The 12,992-nt window shown below is 34.0% G+C and overlaps 1 protein-coding gene across 4 annotated transcripts; it reads left to right on the forward strand.

Annotated features, from left to right (window-relative positions):
- The first annotated feature begins 1,168 nt into the window (after nt 1-1,168).
- On the forward strand, nt 1,169-12,520 carry LOC143465588 (ATPase MORC2-like). Of its 4 annotated transcripts, none has more exons than XM_076963970.1 (23): nt 1,169-3,227; nt 3,417-3,486; nt 4,609-4,754; nt 4,901-5,003; nt 5,162-5,342; nt 5,449-5,542; nt 6,091-6,205; nt 6,305-6,433; nt 6,536-6,615; nt 7,651-7,825; nt 7,909-8,049; nt 8,183-8,298; nt 8,458-8,625; nt 9,220-9,458; nt 9,828-10,022; nt 10,362-10,436; nt 10,593-10,644; nt 10,860-10,987; nt 11,085-11,202; nt 11,296-11,368; nt 11,436-11,529; nt 11,610-11,765; nt 12,018-12,520. In XM_076963970.1, the coding sequence occupies exons 1-23, from the start codon at nt 3,215-3,217 to the stop codon at nt 12,084-12,086; spliced, it is 2,730 nt and encodes a 909-aa protein (XP_076820085.1). In that variant the 5' UTR covers nt 1,169-3,214; the 3' UTR covers nt 12,087-12,520. The 4 variants fall into 4 exon arrangements, with proteins under 4 accessions (XP_076820085.1, XP_076820083.1, XP_076820086.1 ...); XM_076963968.1 differs by having other exon boundaries at nt 1,171-3,227; nt 10,857-10,987; XM_076963971.1 differs by having other exon boundaries at nt 1,173-3,227; nt 10,365-10,436.
- The last annotated feature ends 472 nt before the right edge of the window (nt 12,521-12,992 follow it).

Consider the following 12,992-nt stretch of genomic DNA (forward strand, 5'->3'; position numbering starts at 1 on the left):
AAAGGAGGTATAATAATTGCAAGGAATATAAAGTATGTTTTATATTTCCTTTCTCAAACTTGTAGAGTTTTGTATTTTTGGTGGGCATGCGCCTAAAGTTACATTAACATCATTAATATATTTTTTGCTTTGAAGAGTACTTATTGGTTGGTTTTATTTAGCCGCATTCAAATAATACGTTGCCAATCTCACGCCCTTACTAATATTTTTTCCAAATGAAGCAAGCATTGCCTGCTGCCAGCATCTTCAAATCGTTACTGCCTTAGCCTAAGCTGCTGACTAGAATACAGCTTTGCCTTGTTTTGGTAATATTTGAGGTATTCAATGATTGTTATGCTTATTTAGATACAAGGTTGTCCTATTGGTAATGCTTAATTGTTAAAAACTAAAGGGGTTTGATGGTTGTATTGCAATTGCTGGGTCATTATCGGAACTTTAATTACGATAAACCGTTGAACTAGGCCTATGCTAGCCGGCTACAGGGCTAGCGCACAGTCGGGTGTCGGCACAGTACACAGATCGAGCTAAATTGTCAGAGTACATACCGACTTCAGGTTAATAACTACCAGTTTGGCAATACCCTAGACTAGGTAGTCCCTAGTTAAGGTACTTGTTCAAAAAGTGAATTTGATCACTTGTTTACGGTTTTTATTCAGTTAGCCCTACTTGTTGGCTGATAAAGTTGGTTATAAATGCTGCATGGATACAGGTATTCTCGATTAGTAAATACGGCAGTTTTTGATAAGAAATCGTGCATGCAAACGTAAACATTTGGGCATTATGGCATGCGCTAAAGCAGGGGCGGGCAACTTTTTCGGTCGGCGGGCCTGATATGAGAAAATAAAGTACTTGGCGGGCCGGATTCCTGAATCGATACATTAATCGTGTATTTATCCACCTATGCAAGGAATAAATCGTATTTAATGTAAACTTTAAGTTTTAAGGAGAGAGGCCAAAAACAGTATTTAATGAATTTATTAACGAATAATGTACTTCATTAGCTGCTGAAGTCAAAACTGAACTGCTAAACTGAACTGCTGAACTGTCTGCGGGCCGCTCAAAATCCCGTCGCGGGCCGTATGTTGCCCACCCCTGCGCTAAAGGTTCAATTCTTTGCTTATTTGGTTATTTATTATAAATAGTAAATATTTGGCATGCATGCCTATGAATCTCGGGTGTAGGTACCACACTTTCCACTATGGCCGGTATTTGGTCACTAAATGCTGAAATTAGGGTATTCTTAAATTAAGTTAGCCTATATTTCTAGGCTGTGTACTACTGCACTAGACCCAGATTTTATTTACCTATATTGAATAAGTAACCACGGAATTGGTAGCCATATCCAGATTGCTGTTTCCTGTTTTTTTTTCCACTGCAGGGCTTAGGGTCGAGAAGCCAGTGTCCAGATTTTACCAAAATATTGCTGTTTTATTATTAATTTTTGGTGCAATTTCATGGAATTTGCACAGGCATTAATTTTGCGATTCATCTAGCTATATACCAAATTTCACGTATTTACATAATACAATACTTTTCAAGTTCTATCACATCAAACTCACCCACCTCAGAAAAACCTGATTTTCAAGCCTAAATGAAATTTCAGTATCCAGTGCAAAAACGTTAATATCTCATGAAAGGAACAAGCTAAAGAGACCCTTTTTCACAAATTTGTGCATAAATTCCTCTCATATGTTTCTTCAAATTTTCACGGAGCTAACTTTTCAGTAACTTTGCTTTTCATCCACTTTCCTCAGTTTGCGTGTAACTTGTGCGGAAAAGATCTGCTATGGTAAAATGCATTGTTATCAATAGAAAGTTGTGCTACTCAATGTCTATGGAGAAGTAGGCTGCAGTATAGGTTGTAAAAGATATTCATATAATGATTTAGCTCATATACATAAATTAAAATGAAATGTTTAACAAGTACATTTGCCTTCCTACTATTATTTAACTTTGCATTGGAAAATAATTGAAACAATACGCACATGAATTGACGACGATAAATCCCATTTATAATAGACCTTGTTGTCGGTAGGCCTATAGAAAAAGCAAACAATACATGCTCGATTAGTCAGCTTGCATAAACTGTTGGTTTTTGATTATTCCCAATTGAATTTAGTCTAGATGCAATTTAATTAGTTTGTTTTGCTTGTTTAAAAAGTGACAGGCAACTTCCTGGCATATTGGTCGTTTTCGTGAATGCTATGCATCGAAGGCTGAGTCTTGGACGACTGCGCAATCAGAAAATAGCAAAACCAGCATGAATATGTGTGAGACAGAAAAATTTTTGTTTTCATACACTGGCGGAAATTAGGTAGACTGGTTCCAAAAGACTGATTGAAATTTGGCTGTTTAAAAGTATGTTATTGCGGATAAAATTCTACATGGGATGGTGTAAATTTTGTTATTGTACATTGAGTATAGCTTGTTTAATTTAGGTTTAAATCAGCAGCATAGCACGTTTTTTGTACACTGGCTACCCAACCCTAATCAGGGCACTACAAAAAATTTAATAGTCAAGCTTAATGTGCCAGTCTGGCAGTACTGTACTAACTAAGGCTATCGGGCTAACTGGAAAATACAGTTGTTTTCAACGTGAAACACGTGCGTGCAAACACGCAATATTTTGCGTGATGTGATGGCATGTATTGAAGTCTGAAGTCTTTCTTTATTATAACTTGGCATTCACACAATCAGCTTTCCTTTGTTTGTTTATTAAAATCTGGCGTAAAGATAAAAAATTTTGCACATTGATGAGTCTTGTTTGTGCAAGTGCCACACATTCCATTATGGGCTATTGACATGAAATTTAGGCAATGAGTTAGGCGGAATCTGTTTTTAAAAACTTTTTGCACCAGAATTTATGAACAGTTTTGGTATCAGCATGTGTAAGTTAGCAGTAGCTCAGATGGACTAGCTAGTCCCATAAAAAATGGAAGACAAGTCAGTAACTTAGGGGAAAGGTGAAAAATTCTGTGTGGAGGAAACATGGATAAGGGTGCTGATATCCAGACTGAAAAGTATGGATGGTTTTGTGACAAAAAATCTGTGCAATGGAAAGAAATGTTGTGACACTATGCACTACTTTTCTATTTCTTCACTATAAACCTTTGTGTATTCAAATTTTGGGCATGGTTTCAGTACATTTTTCCTCAGACTAACTTTCAGCTGCGATTCCAGGTTATCGTATTTTAAGAATGCAAGTTGTTGGCATATGCTTCTGACAGGTTGGGAACCACTGTCCTAAAGTATTCTTAAACAAATAATATTGACCACATTTAACTATATTGGTTTTTGTGTTCACAGGACTGCTTAAAAAAACCGAATTCTGACAAATTTTATATTTAAAACAATTATGGTTCTTTGAATCAAGGGTTGATTTATTGAATTGATATTTTTGTTGCATGTTTGTCCAGCAACAATGACAGACCTTTATCCAACATTAACACGAGCTGGATTAACTCAAAATTATCTTCACACCAATTCGTAAGTATTAAAATTATACAACGTAGATCAATTTGATTTAAGTTTATTGGTAAAGAATTATTTTTGGATTTTATGACCTTTGCATTTTCAACTGTTATTTTAAAGTATTTTTACATGCTTTGCATATACAGTACAGATCACACGCAACAATGTTTAGTTTGGTTTAAGGCTCCCAGATTTTTCCAATGTAACTGTTGAAATGCTTTTAAGTTATATCTTTATATTTTTCTGGGGTGGCTGGAGATTATACAGTTTCTTACCTTAGTTAAAATCTTTTCTATGGATTAGATTGTAATTAAGATAAGGTGTTTATTAAAATAAGTAAGATGGAATACCAAAAAAAAAATTTTTGGTATACCAAAGTTAGGTTTGGAAAAATATTTTGGTTTATTAATAAAACTTGCAGTTACTATCTTTTGCAATCACATCTGCTCAAAGCATATACAGTCTGCAACTTGATTTTCACATAACAATGCTCTGAAGGTCAAAGAACAAAGGTCAAAAGTATATCTAAAGCTATTTATCTTCATAAAATTATGTATTTCCCTGCAGTTGTATTGGTTTTAACAAGCTCTTTGTAACTTGTGCTTTCAAAACCTCATATTTTAGGTTGATAACTACTTCTTACTTGAGTAGTTTAAAATGTTCTATTTTCTATTTAATACTTGAGTAGTTTGAAACAGCAATACTTCTACTTGTAGTGGAGTGGATTTTTTGGGAATAATAATACTTCTACTTGAGTAACTTATGTGGTTACTTTGACCACCACTGCACAATACAGACAAGCAGTTTGTTTAATTCTAAAGTAAAGGCATAAAAAGGAATATCCCAATTCCTAAATAATATTATATTAAGCAAGGATTCAAAAAACAGTAAACAGATAGCCCCTTTAAGTTTTTTTTAACTAATTTTCTTTATCATAATACAAGTTTTTTTTTCATCATGTGTAAAAAAAGTAGGTATAAAACCTATTACTAATCAAGGTTAATTGGGACAGAATTTGTAGTTCGTGTGAAGAATGTCAATATTTATCCTTCATTAAAAATTTATGAAATTTTTTCATAAAATCTCTCAAAAAGTTAAAAAGAAGAAAAATTTAGCATAAAATAATTTGTTATTTAGAACTACCCATGAGTTTCTGTTTGGAGCACTGGCGGAATTGGTTGATAACGCTCGTGATGCGGCTGCCACTAAAATAAATGTTTATTCTTCTTCTAATCAAGAAGTTCGTGGAGGTTTTATGCTAAATTTTCTGGATGATGGTGAAGGTATGACATTGAACTTAACTTTTGTTAAACATTTCTTCTTTCTAGTACTGTATCACTATTTATTCCAACCATTTTTGTCAATATTTATATATTGCTACATGATGCTCGTACTAAGGTATAAGTTTGTCTGATGTTACGAATATTAGGGATGGACCCAATTGATGTTGCCAATATTGTTCAGTTTGGAAAATCGTTTAAAAGAAGTGCCAGTAATCAGATGATTGGGCAATATGGAAATGGCTTGAAATCGTATGAAAAATATGTTAATACACTTTAAAGTTTAAAGTGTATATACTACACATTGATCGTATTATAATGAGGACATGACAAAGTTATTGCTTTGTTATTCGTTGTTTTAATGTTGCAGCTTGCAACTCAGTGATGTTAATTGTTACTGTTATTTGCAGTGGATCAATGAGGATTGGAAATGACTTCATTCTGTTTACGAAGAAGGGTCGTCAGCTTACTTGCTTGATGTTGTCGAGAACATTTCATGATCGTGAAAATATTGATAGCATTATAGTGCCCATGCCAACTTGGGATTGTGATTCAAGGAGGCCAGTGTATCAAAATGGAGGCAAAGAGAGGGTGTGTAAAATATAAACTGACATTCTTTTTTTAGTGGTAATTTACAAAGATTGCTAATTTACATGTTTTATCTTGAAAACTATGTCTTAGTCTATTTTCATTGCAGTTTGATAGCGAGATGAAATTAATCCTGAAATACTCACCATTTAAAACGGAGCAAACTCTTTTTAAGCAGTTTGAGCATATCCGTGAGCAATCAGGTCCGGTATGGTTACGGATATAATGTACAGTATTACTATTGTAAAACATTAGTTAATTTAAATTCAGAATTTGAATCCTATTCTAGCATACTTTGAAATTTAAAAAATTCTTAGCCTCAGCCCTTTTTTTCGTCTTCAGAAAGTTATTAATAGTGTAAGCAAGATGATACATTGATGAAATGTTGTTTAATTTATGATGGCTAATGCATGCAATGCGAAATCACAATCAACAACAAAATGCATGTGCAAAAGAAAGATATGTTTAATGAAAGAAAAACATGTTTTTAGAATACGGAAAATATTTATGAAAATTTGATTGAAAACTTTTGAGATTTGATTCTCAAGGATTCGTTATTCTAGAATATGCATGCTTTGATATCTTGTAGCATTCAACGGGAGGAATCAAATGTTTTCTGCAAAAGATACATTTTCTGTCTGTTTATGCATTGAAATTAACATAAATTTGAAAGTGCATAGCCGTGTGTAGTTAGTATTTAAATAAATGAAGTTTTATTCTTTCAAACTAACTAACTTGAATGTTGGTATAGGGACATTGATAGTAATATACAACTTGAAACTACTTGACTCTGGGGAACCAGAGTTGGACATATATTCTGATCCGACTGACATTAGAATGGCTGAAATGGATCCTGACGATGATAGGTATTTTGTTCAGTAATACATTAAGCTTTTTGTAATGAAGTTTGATGCATTTCATCTGGAATTTAGGAATTCTGTTATAAATTCGTTTCTTGTTTCCAGTAACTGGCCTGAGCGTGTTTCCTTCAAAGCATATGCGTCAATATTGTATCTTGATCCACGTATGAAGGTTTATGTGCAAGGAAAGAAAATAAGAACCAAAAGGCTAGCATGCACGCTACACAAGCCAAAGTAATTTTATGTGTAAATTTATTCCCATATAGTTAATAGGGCATAGTTATATGCTTGTGGATAACAGTTCCTTTTTGTCTTTAACAACTGCATTTTGCTCAGAATGTATAAGTTTTCTTCAAGTCGATTTAAAAAACGATCGGAAGAAGAAGTGGCCAAAGCTGACCAAGAATATCGAATAGGTTAGTTTTCTCGTTGATTGATTGTGTTACCAAGGCATCAATCAGAATCAACAGTTAAATGTGCCAATAGCTGGAGAATAATATATTGATATAGTGGAAGATCGTTAACTCAAAGGTAACCGATTTACGGTGAGGTGTCCTACCGATTTGCTCGAGTTTTGACGTACGAGTTTTCCAAACTTGGTTAAATTGGCAGATCAAATTTGTAAAAATGATCCTGGGCACTGTGTTGATATTTTCTTAATGCCATTGCTCCAATTAAACTTCTACACCCATTCATACACAGGACACTACAGCTTAGACACTTTTTTTGAAATGAGGCGTGATTTTTGTCATAATTTCAAGATAATGTTTATATCTTTAAGTTTATGTTAAGTTTTGAGTTAATTCTTCTACTGTGTATAATTTTTTTTCGACTTGTCTAGAATAATATTGTATAATCTACCGTATTTACTTGATTTTTTATTGTAAACCACCCTAGATAGTAAGTCACATTGCATGTGGAAGTGCTAAGAAATTAATGTAAGCCGCTTGTGAAGCTAAAGTAGTCTGCACTGGATGGAACGTACAGTACAATAAGTCTCTGCAATATACTATTTATTCTCTATTACAATGACAAAGTTTTGTCGACAAATTGTGGCCAACAAAAAGCACCCAATGAAATTTTGGCTAGACAAAAAAATGTAAGCTACCCTTGCATCTAAATTGTAAAAAACGATGATAAAAATGTACTTGAACTTACACTTGAACATATATTTTGATAAACTTACTTGCTAAACTTACTTCGAAATAATTTCAAGCGTGGTAAATTTGAAGCATTTCAGATGCATACCGCTGTACAAATCGCTGAGAAGCTCAAAAACTTCTTCATTTAGTTGATCAATTATGAGAAGTTGTTCATGCTTTCACAATTCTGTTTAAGATTTTAATGTATCAAATGTGCAAACCACTGGTCATTAAGTTGACTGCTTTTGTGGAGAAATTCCTAATTTTAAAAAATGAAAAAAGTTGATCTTGACGCTATTATTTTGTCAGCTGATGAGAAGGCTCGTGAAGCAGAAAGTGTGAGTCGTGATCTGGAGAGGAAATTAAACCTCAAAGCAAAACCAAAAAAAGAAGAAGTAATTGAACTGCGAATGGCACAGGATAAGGCCGTTGGCTGCCGAAACTTAGCCCTAGCTAAAAAAGACACTGCAAATTTTAAACAAAAGTATTACATTAGATTTTTATATAAAAACAATATTATGTTTTACATATCGTCATTGCTGATGACTTAAAACAGGGATTTTACAGAGCACTGAAAGATAAAAAGACATTAGACTTTGTATTTGGATTCAATATTGAAAATAGAAAATATTATGGAATGTTTGTCTATAACTGCAGTCGCCTCATAAGAATGTATGAGAGAGTGGGTCCCCAGATTAATGGAGGAGTGTAAGTTACACTTTTAAATCATAAAACAATCTGTTGGTTTACCTCAGTTTATTTCGCATTGAATTTAGCTTATAGGTAAATTTTAATTGCTCATTTTATTATTTAACTAAATAATAATTTTGAAAATTATTAGAAACTGTGCTGGTGTTATTGGAGTTGTAAATATTCCCTACCTTGTACTGGAGCCGACTCACAACAAACAACATTTTGCAGACAATAAGGAGTATAGGCATTTGTTGAAAGCAATGGGTATAAATGTCGCTACTTGGCACCTTTTTACCAAGTTATTGCTACCTTCTATAAATGATCATTAATGTCGTATATGAAACCAGCATAAATATTTTTATCATTTAAAGGTGATTTGACTAATATCAAAGTTAATAAATTGACTTTTTAATTATGCTTCAGGTGACCATCTTCAGTGTTACTGGCGTGATAGTAAAGTTACAGCAAAAGGGGTTCTGGGTTTCTGGGAAAGTTTTGGTTATTTATCTGATGACTGGGGCGATTTGCCTTCAAGTGATCCTAAATATCAAAGGCAGAGAGCAATGAATGTCGGCAAGGTCATTCAGTGTGGTGAGTCTTGTTTGAACTTAGTTCAATAAAAAGAAATCATTTAACTTAAAAAACATTAAGAAAAGAAACAGATAACATACTACTTCTTTTAGCTCTAACATTTAAGATTCCATAAACACTTATTTTTCATGATAAAAATAAAAAAAATTCTCATAGCAAATAAACTCAATTTGTATTTATTGTACAGTAGTTGCAGCCTCTAGTGTTCATGAGCATTTAATTTCTTAAATTTTAGCACTATACTTCAGTACGTTTTAGTGATGCTTTTAACCAATCAAAAAATAAATTTTCTTAATAAATGCTTACTGAGAAGTTGGCCAGTTTTAATTAAAATGATGATAAAACTGAAAGTAACTGCAAAATTTTGAACAAGATTCTGTTAATGTTTTAGTATGCATATTGCAGCAAGCTTATTAGCAAACCAAATGTCCTAATAATACAAAGACATTGTAAACTTGAATTTTACATTCAGGTTCAAATGTTTTACAGTTCAACTTTTCCTTTTTTTTAGGAAAGCTCTACGATTTCTTCTAAAGTGTTTCCAATCCAAATAGAAACATTGTTAATCTTTTTGTTTTCAAAATTTTCTTGTAGATGGTTGCCTTAAATGGCGAACTCTTCCATTCCAGGCAGAAATGGTTGGGAAAGAGCCACCTGACAATTGGATCTGTTCAATGAACCCTGAAAAGAAATACAGTCGCTGTCAATGCCCAGAAGTATTTCCACAGGTTCCTGTTGGCGAATTTGTCAAGGACGTTAAAACAGTTGAGCAGAAGAAGGCTGACATAGAAGACAAAATGGAGAAAATGCAAAGAGAGCTGGACAAAGTTTCGGTATGTCAAGTTTCCAATTTTGTACCAAGCTCGGCAATAGCTGTCCAGTGTCCTCTTAATTTCTTCCATAAATTACTCCATTTTCAGACAACTGTTTGTGTACTTATGAGCTCTTTGATTGTTTTCACTAATAGCATTGAACCAAAAAGCATACCTCGAGGTATTACTTTCCGCTGATATTTGGTTGGTTCAGAAAAAATTTATAACATTTAAAATTTAAATAATTTAAAACATAAATGTAGAGGCTTGCTGTGAAGATGCACTCAGTCCGCCTGAAGTAAAATATTGATATCTATATGGACAATGCACAGAATAATGAAGTAAGACTATTTGACGATATTTAGATATCTTTTATTTTGTTTGTGACAGAAATTACAGACAGTGACAAGCAGCAAGGATGCCGTTAAGAAAAACAATTTCTTTCCTCGACGAAAGTCGCAAAACTACTCATCAGATGAATCGTATGGTGAAGAATTGTCTGATGATGAATCAGTTTGGAAACCGAAACTAAAACATGGAGTCACTCAGGACTCGAAAATGAGCTCAACCAGCATTGGATACAAAGTAAGAAGATCGTATTTACATATACGATTGTAGATATGTAACATATTCCTTATACCAGAGTGCTTGCTGTACTGTCCATACTTCTGATAGAAGTTATTAGTATTGGAAAAATCTTTTGGTTTCATTCCAAAAAATGTTCAGAAATCAGAATCTTATGAGTATCTAAATGTTGCCAGAACTAAACAAATAACAATTAATTGTGAAGTTTATGTTTAGATTGTGAAGTATATTTTACTCCTGATGATGTAACTCTGGTAGGGGGGTATTTTTGGTAATATATCATACATTCCTATTTCCATACTTGGTTTTTACTGCATGTTGATGTTAATTTCTCTTAAGCAGAGAAGACCCGTTGATGATCGAAAAGCAGTTGCTCGGAAATCGGCTTCGTATTCCCCAAGCAAACGACAAAGGGTCTGTCGAGACAGTTTTTAAAAAAATTACTCTCAAAGTGATATATACAAATATTGCTATTTTCTCCGGCATGTTTTTTTATTTATTATTTATTTATTTGCATGTTTTTAAGTTCTATGTTTTCATACGTCTAAGTCGGATATTGTTGCGTTGCAGATGTCCTTTGAGAGTGTTCAGTCAGACAGCGACGATGAAAGGCCGATGAAAGGTATGCAAATGTAATATAAAGCCACTTTTATTTAGAAATATCTTAGTTGTTTTTTGAATACTGATCCAATATTTGTAATATCTTTAAAGGAAAATGTACTTGCTGTTCTGTTATTAAAGCTGTGATTATTTGTTTATTTAGCGATCTTTTTTCCATTGCAGCTCTTGTGTTGTGTTAGTTTAATTGATTAACAGCCAGATTTTTTTTCGAAGAAGCTACTGATATAGGTCGAGCAGTTGAGGTTAATATCGGTGGGAAATGGCGGCCAGGTCGAATAGTTACTACAAAGGTTGTCAAAAACCAACCGAAAAAATTTAAAGTGAAGTTTGATCAACACATGCAGGTAAGCATCTACCTAATCCCTCACGTCATCAGCAGTATGAAGTATTTCAATATGGTCTTAGATCGTATCAATTTTTATCAAGTCCTCTTTTTACCAGGATCGATTCGACAAATGGTGTGATGAGAATTCCAGCGACCTTCGCTTTGTGTCGAATTCCGATCTTGTTTCCAACGGAGTTGGTTCACCCAGCAAGCCAAAGAGATCAAGTGCACCGGGTATATATCCGTTAGCATCTTCAGATATGCTCCAACTTTGACAAGAATACCCGGAGAAGTTTAATGTTATATTTCAAAATTTAAACTTTATAGAACATGGTTCGTCGTCTCACAGGATAGATGAGAAAACGATGGAGCTTCATGAAAACGCTCTCGGGAAATTAAGGCAAGACAGATAATTATTTATCCTTACTACAAGTTTCAACTCACTGACTTTTTTTTGACACAAATAGGACTTGTCTGAGATATTTTCTACCTCCACAATGGCAGATGCCCAAAGAGGAAATCAACAACCTCTCACTTAAAGAACTCGTTGACTTTCCTATGGTAAGTCATTGAAATAAAATGCAAATTTGTTAAAGTTATTGTGTCTTCTCTGTTTCAATGCCTTTCTCTCAATATTTCAGGACGACTTCTTCGATCACTACGAGAAAGGCTTGCGTCGTCTAGTGAGCAATTTTAGGTCGCAGGCCGACCAACAAAGAGCAGCTGCTGAATCAGCTCGTCAGGAATTAGCCGAATCACAGCAGCTGCTCTTTCAAGTATTAAACAGGCTCGATAAGGTAAGGTGTTGACTTGATTTTTTGGTTCTTATAAAAGTGCACTTATTTGAAATTTACTTGTTTTCTCATTTCACAAACTTTCGATTTTGTTGAATCAAATGAGATCTTTTTAATGTAAGGTTAACGACTAAACCATTTACAAAGAGTGACCTCACAACAAGTTATATCCGTGGTTGCACAATCACACCGTGTTAACCGATTTTTTTAAGTTGTAGCTGTTTTCATGCTGAATTGATCAATATTTTATTACAGAACACTCCCACCATGACGAACAAGGAGGTCGTTTTATACACGAAAAAATATCTGGAAAACACGACTTGACCCTGAACAACCCTAGCACGATATTTCTTGGATCATAAATACCGTGGCTTGGCGCTGCGCCGCAATTTAGTTCGTACTGTTAGTAACGGCGCCAAGGTACCTAGAACTTTGTGGTTTCATCTTATTTCCTTTTTCTTGATGTTTTGCTGCCCTGGGCAGTTCAAAAGGACAGAGAGGAGCTTTTTCCGGATATTTTACACAAATTTTTGAAGCTTTGCCCTTGTTTTATATCAACCTATGTATCAGTAAAACTTTGCCCCTTCATCATGGCTTACTTCAGTTTGTGTGTTTAGCTCAATTTTATCGCTATTTCAAGCGACGATGGATCGGCTATTCTTACGCTTTGCCGAGATGCGTGTACAGTCTTTTGTCGTCATTAATTTCGTTACAATTTTATTGTCAATAAAAAATATTGAAAACCGGTCACGTTAAAACACCATCTTTTTAACTTAAACAGCTGCTAATCTTGCCAGTTTGCATTTATCTGGGTTTGAACACGACGTTGTAACATACCTTTCATACAGTTTTCTATACACACAGGGCCTTGTAAGAGCGCATTATGGTCCCGGGCCTAAAAGGAAACTTGATCCTTCGTAAGTTTGACATGTCTAAAAACTAATTCATAAACGAACCGTCGATAAATTGGCGCACTGAACAATACAGCTATTAATCAAAAAGCATATCATTTATTCCAAAGGAAACTCGCAGAAAAAAACGAGAATTGATTCATTTCCTCAATGAGTACTAAACTTGTTTGTCTGTGGTACATGTTAATATTGTAATTGTTTCACTAATTTTTCTAAAAAGTAGGCTACTGTTTCGTTAATAAGTTCGTATAGAAACAGCTTGATTCAGGATAAGAGAGCGTTAGTTTTTAGTTCCATTTTTAACGACTTCACGTTTAGG

The sequence above is a fragment of the Clavelina lepadiformis genome, chromosome 7 (genome assembly GCF_947623445.1).
Source record: "Clavelina lepadiformis chromosome 7, kaClaLepa1.1, whole genome shotgun sequence".
Lineage (NCBI taxonomy): Eukaryota > Metazoa > Chordata > Ascidiacea > Aplousobranchia > Clavelinidae > Clavelina > Clavelina lepadiformis.